The sequence below is a fragment of the Cynocephalus volans genome, chromosome 2 (genome assembly GCF_027409185.1).
Source record: "Cynocephalus volans isolate mCynVol1 chromosome 2, mCynVol1.pri, whole genome shotgun sequence".
NCBI classification, from domain to species: domain Eukaryota; kingdom Metazoa; phylum Chordata; class Mammalia; order Dermoptera; family Cynocephalidae; genus Cynocephalus; species Cynocephalus volans.
The window spans coordinates 131,170,893-131,177,804 of record NC_084461.1 but is presented as its reverse complement, the minus strand read 5'-3'; the positions used below and the strand labels follow the sequence as shown (position 1 = coordinate 131,177,804).

The window sequence follows — 6,912 nt, the reverse complement described above, 5'->3', positions numbered from 1 at the left end:
CCAGAAGGAACAATTTTTTTGGATGTAGTAATGCCTTCTTTTACTAAATTTGAGAAAGAGCTAATTAAAAATGAAACAGAGTGAGATTTCTTAGAATTTGAGTAGGCTTCAGTACTAGCGACAGGTTTTCATAATGTATTTAATTGTTTTTATCTTATTTTATTTAGGCATATTTAAAATGTTATGGCAGTTTTCTTTTCAAGTTATAAATGACAAGGATTTTACAAGGTGGTGTTCCAAGAGATGACAGGAATGTAACGAGGAGTCTTAGGCTGTGGGGTATGTGAGGTAACTGCCATTTTGGTCACTCCCTACAATCTCTAGAAAAGCATTCATTGCTCTGTTTGTGTGTTTGTGTATTCATTTTAGGGCATTAGAAGAAGCAATCAGAGTTTGGGTTAGTGCAGAATTCAATCAAATATCATACATTCTAATGACAGAGCTGGATCAGGAGTTGACACTTGACCAGGGCTACCTGGCATAAGACATCATTGTTTCCTTGATTACTTGTTGATAGAAGCCAAATTCCATTCATTTTAATTTAATTCAGCTAATTTATAAGACATTAATTGAACACCAACTACATGCCAGCTATACTCGCAACATAGCACAAGAGAGATGTTTACAGAGCTAACATGAATGTAATGCATGATGAGTTTGGAGAGTGAGGTGGCCAGTATTGATGGGGCTGTAGGCAGTGAGAGTCACTAAAGCATTTTTAGCAGGGAGTGATGAGATGAGCTCTATGTTTTAGAAATATCACTCTGGAGGCAATTGGAAAATGGATTCTGAGGAGTGGGTGATAGAGAATAGGAAGGAAGAGTGGTTGAAAAACATGAACTGGCCAGCAACTCTCTGTGCTGGTTTTCTATGTTGCAGTCTTCAAGTGTTCCCTCTGCTTGGAATGATGCTTCTCATTCCTTAACTCCATGGTGACCTTGCCCCATTCCAACTTGCTCCCTGCAACACACACACAACTATCTTCCTTTGCTAGCTTCTCCCCATCAGTCAGATTCCTGCTTATAAGTCACCTCTTCAGTGAGGTCTTTTCTGATTACCCAGTCTAAGTTAGTCTAATTTTTTCATGTGGATATATATTAGATTGATATATTGTTCGTATTCTTCCTTTGTTTACATAAAGCTCTGGGAACAAAGGACTAATTTTTAAAATTTCTTTGCTCGCTGATGCATTTCTAATAGCATCTGTTAGAGAGCGGATGTTTAATGAATATTTGGTAAAAAGATGAATGAATAAAGTGTAAGTTAATATTTCTTTAAAGGGTTTCTTTGAGGAGTGTTTTAAGTGATCCTGGTGATGCTCTTACATCATTCAGGAAGCCAGAAAGAAAAAAAAAAAGTAAAAGAAAATAAACAACAACAAACACCATTCTACTTGAATTCTTTGGAAATTAGCACAAGTCATTGTGATCAACAGTCTTGATCCTAAAATCTCTGATGGATTTGTGTAACCAAACACAAGTCAAAAGGGCTTAACTCTATTTATTTCTTTCTCCCTCTTTGCAGATAATACCTAGTTAGATTTTCGTATGTAAAATGCACGTATAATGTGATTCTGCTATAATCCGGCAAAAATGTTGCTTAATTTCAATTCAGTTTTATTGAACATATTTGTATATCACTTGCATGCAAAATGCTGTAGCAAGCTAGCAAATTCCTCATGGTATATAAGCTCCTAGAGGGCAAGACCAAGACTGCGCTATTCACCATTGTATTCTCCAAGACAAAGCAGAAATTAATAGATGTTTGTTGATTGATGCACAACTGGATTACAAAGATTTATAAGGCACATTGTCTGCCCTTTAAGGAACTTATAATAGTGAGATAAGATATAATTTATGATATAATAGTGGGATAAGTTTCAGGTCCTAGGCCTTAGTGACATCAAAGACCTCAACTAATACATGAGAACTCACACAATTTCACTGGCCACATTTTACCAGCCATATTTTATAGACATGTCCTTTGGTAGGAAGAGTTGGAGAGCAGTCCCAATCCAGGACAGCTCTCAGTGTCTTAAACACAAGAGACATCTAACAAAGTAGTATTTTCTGATTCTTATTTCTGAAGTCTTCGTCTATCTGTTCACATTTCAGGAATATGCAAGAACTAAGTAACATACAGGGGGTATATTCCCAGCCTGGGTAAGGGAAATGTATCAACTTCGAGGCCTTTGATTTTCTGGTTCCTATTACTGATCTTACCTGGCCCCCTTTTCTCTGTAAAATAGTCTGTTAGACATCACTAAAATGTAAAACAAATCTAGAAGATTCAACAGCACACCCCAAAAACCAGTTAGCTACACATTTATTTTCCTTAGGTCTACTTTATTCCACAAAGAAATCAACATATGGTGAAAAGATTAGACAATGTGGTATAGATTATATGGGAAAAGAAAGGTGAATAGATGTATTAAAAGATATTTTGGAATCACGAGACAGATTCAACATTTTCCAAAATGTACAAATTTAAGCTTGTTGTCTGTTCTCCTGTAGAGAAAAAATAGCAACAAATGAGAAATGCTGAGCCCTAGGCATTTCATTAGCATCCAAACTTCACCAATAAACCCTAAAAATGTACTCAAGTCTCCCTGCTTATTAAATCTTCTAAAAGGAGTGACTGCAACTTAGGAATATTTTTGAAACTGGTTCTGGTTACATAAGGACAGTGCTCAAAATACATCACAATCCATTTATATCCCTGAAAACGTTTTGAATGGATTTTATTTTTTAATTTAAAGGAAATACTCATTTAGAATCTTCTTTTCATTAAAGATTGTAATTTTTTCTCTTATTAAAAAAAGAACCAGAACAATATGCCACATACAAGGGTACTTCAAAAAGTTCAGGGAAAGATTAATTTTATCTTTTATTTTCCATGAACTCTTTGAAGTATCGTTGTATATTACATGCTTGTTTTTATTTAATGTATATTTTGAAAATATTTAAAAGGACCCATATGTTTCTATACATTCTAGTATATCATTCATCATTTCATGTTTTTTGAGCTGATGTTAATATATCTGGGAGATGATTCCTTTGTAATCTATAAACTACTTTTGGTTACTTAAGTTTTCAATGTAATTTTTACTATAGCTCCAACATATATTTTGTTGAAAAACCATACTCTGAAACAGAACAAGTTCTTCCAGTTTTTCAGATACTGTACCTTTTTGTGCCAATTGTTAGGGGATTCTGATATATCTGAACCTAGTTGCTGAAGGTGAGCAATAAACATGGCTCATTCTAACAGATGTGGAGTGGCATGCTTAGGAGGGGGGATGTTACTTGTCCCTGGAAATAATCAAGCATGAACTCTGAGCTAGTTTGTGACTTTTTTTTTGTAGAAGGAGGTTAAACAATAAATCACCGGGTGGAGATTGAACTAGATGACCATAAGTTTTCTTCTCACTTGGAAATTCTAGCACTTTCTGATTCACTCTTACTGCCAGAATAAGTAGAGATACAATAGCACCAGGGACTCTCAAATTCTATAAATTGGAGGGTTCTATTTAGAGTCAATGTGAGATAATTCACATACCCCTTGTGTCCTAAACCACTTCTGTAATTGATATACATTTGTCTTAACACAAAATTTTATCTTAAATATTGAAAAGAGAATATTTCAGTACTTACTTAACTTTAGTACAAAATAAGCAATCATTGTTATAAGTTTTCCCATCAGATCCACAAATTGGGTCATATATTGCACTACAAAATATCTCTTCTCCTTTTGGTAACTTTTTATAATAACTGCAATCAACCTGAAAAACATTAAAAACCTTTAATTCTTTCAACCAAATCTTAATTCCCAGGATTTAGGATTTTCCAAGTAAGTTTAAAATGCTCTCAATGCATTTGTTTCTTATTTCAATTGTTGGTTCTCGTTTAACCCCTTTGAGATATACAAAGTGTAAAGATTTTTTTTATGTCAGATATAAAATCATGATTGATAAACATCCTTATGGTAATTGGTTATCAAATTGTAATTTATTTAAAAATAGAATTGTTCCCACTATTCTGGTTAAATCAATTCTCACTCATGGCATATTCACACATGAACCCATCCTCATGGGAGCACAAAGAAATGTGATATATTTTCTGTATGAATTATTATGCTATTTCTCTCTTTCACTTAAAAAGCTCAATATGAATGCGAGTGTGAGATATATTGTAGAGATAACTACTATAACTTTAAGAACTAGTACATCATTAGCAACTTTTACCATTAATTATTGGTAATGAGTTACTTGTTACACACTTCACCAGCACATAGACAGACAAATGTATCTTAACATTGGAGCTGAAAACCACTGTTCTGAATTCCTGGCACAAAGCCAAGGTGATGTGCTGCCTGTGGGAACAGGTAGACAAGTTCCCAAAACAGGTAGACAGGTTCCCACAGGGAGCACATCACCTTGGATATTTTATCTATGAGCATATTGAAGAGTGTAGACAGCAAAGTCAAATACATCCTGACTCTATGACTCTATGACAATTATTTACCTAAGTCTTAGTTTTTTTACCTGCAAAATGAAGGTTATAATAACTACATAGTGAGACTGAAGTAAAAAATACATAAATAAGAAGATACGTATACAATGCTTAGCACTACATGGCATAGAAAATACTGAATCAATAATAGCTATTATTTTTATCTCTTGGCTTTACTTCCATGCCTACACAAACTCCAGCTCTATACAAAAGACTGCATCTTCAGCTCATTCTGTTTTAGAGTTCCAGACATGATACTTTACTAACTGATGGATGTCTCTATTTGGATAGACTGGAATATGCTCAGAGATAAAGTTGAATTCTTCTTTTACCCCAGATATGCTCCATTAATTAGTTAATACATTTGTTAGTTGCTATCCTCCATGCACCTCCTAAGTTTTAGGCTGAGCTGTGTGCTGCCAATGAAAAGAGTAAGAAACATAGCAGAGTGGCAGGAGGACTTCACAGGCTGGTGCATCAAAATAGAAAGAGCAGTGCCCCATGATAAGCATATACCAGCATGATATCACTTCCTCTCCTTGCCTTCTCAAACCTCAGAGCCAGTGTTTGATAAAATGTGACCAGGTAACTACCAAATGCTTAACCTTCATTAACTTTTTTCGTTCTCTCACAGCTACTAAGTCATGAAGGATGGATGGCCTGAGCTCATGCCTGTCTGACTCCAAAATTTATAGTCTTATTCATATTAGTTTCTTTAATAGATAAAACACTCAAAGAGGTGAAAGAAGTTGCCCAGGCCCCAGGGTCGCATAGCTACAAAGTAACAGAGCTTAGACTAGGACCCAAATTGCCTGAGTACTGGGTTAAAATTTTTACTACTTAGATTTTCTCAACAATTGTCATTATTTTAATCTGAGTCATGAAGAAAAGGTTAAATTAATATTTATTCTCTAAGATAGACAACAAAGGCCATTTAAAACATAAGAATAATGGCTTGTCCTTATTCAACTTTGCTATGTGCCAGGTATTATGCTAAGCCCTTTTGAAATATCATGGCTTTAAGCGTTGTAATAATCTTATGAGTTAAGTTCTCGTGCCCATGACCACACAATCAAAGAGCTGGGATTTAAACCCAGGAATTTATAACTCATAACTCTTATGCCAGTGTCTAACCACTTTGTTCTACCATCTCCATTTTAGAGAGATCTGTCTACCATTTTTGAAACAAATCCAGTTTCTTGATATTCAAGAAGTAAACTTTCAGACGTAGAAATTTAGTAAATCTATAGTAGCAAATATTTCCTTACAAATACTGGCTTTAAACTTACATGTAGGACTTTATATCAAGATGGATGTACTAACCTGTTGCCTCTGTGTGGCACATTCTATACCTGGAAGAAAAACAAAAATAAAGCAATATTAAATTAAACTCTGGAAGAACATAAACTTGTTAGAAAAATAAACTTTGATTCATCTTTCAGCTCTCAGCTTGTTATAAAAATATAAATCTCTCTTCAGAACTGTGTATCAGCATAATATCAAAGGTTGAAACTTAACATAGACCTTTCTTCTTTCTTCTTTGGGGTGGGATTGGAATGCAGTCAAAGGGATGAAAAGGCTGCCATGATAATAAGGAGTTTGTCTTATTCTTCTCTACTTTATAACCAGAGCTCAGTAAATATTAAAGAAAAACAAGTGAGTCTTAAATTTAGGGAGTGGCAGAAGTTGGACCAGTGGTTTAAAATTCTAGGAAGGCAGATTTTAACTCAATAATGGAAGAAGAATAATAGCTCATGCTGCCAAACAATGGATTGTACTGTTAATGAAAAAATGAAGTCCCCATAAATGGAGATATCAAGTCACAGCAGAGTCTGGATGATCACCTCTCTAAGAAGTTACACAAAGTACTTGTATGCATTAGCATTTGGCCTCAGTTAGCCATTAACATCCACATAATCCCTGAGATGGTATGATTTAGTATTTGTTGGTAGAGATAAAAATACATTTCAAAAGCTTCCCTCATCTATGTCATAAGTGTATCCCAGAGTTATGTGGGCAGAAGATGACATGAGCTATTGGTATCAGGGCAGGGGCAGTATTATGAGAGAGATACTCACTGAACATCATTGCAAGTGCCAGAGCCAAGAGCCCGACAAAAGCTGTTGTTCTCATGGTGCTGAAGTGGTCAAGACAGTGAGATGTAGGCAAAAGAAGTGACCTTCTGGTGTCTGCCCAGCTCACTCAGATCATTGCCATATATATTGTCGAGTTTCTGCCTTAGTTTTGAAATAACTATTTCAAGTGACATCTGGAAAGCACATCAGAAACAGGTCAGAAATGTCTGCTAGGCATGGGTGTTCCTTTCTTGTGTAAGACAGGTAATTGTACATGCCATTTCAATAGCTAATGAGACACCATAAAACTGGCATTCTTTCCATAT

General features: G+C 35.1%; 1 protein-coding gene across 1 annotated transcript; it reads right to left on the bottom strand.

Moving 5' to 3' along the window:
• Nucleotides 1–2,461: 2,461 nt before the first annotated feature.
• On the bottom strand, nt 2,462–6,644 carry SPINK9 (serine peptidase inhibitor Kazal type 9). The gene is made up of 4 exons (XM_063085419.1): nt 6,590–6,644; nt 5,835–5,863; nt 3,654–3,781; nt 2,462–2,507 (listed from the first exon to the last, which is right to left on the bottom strand). The coding sequence occupies exons 1-4, from the start codon at nt 6,642–6,644 to the stop codon at nt 2,462–2,464; spliced, it is 258 nt and encodes an 85-aa protein (XP_062941489.1).
• Nucleotides 6,645–6,912: the final 268 nt, after the last annotated feature.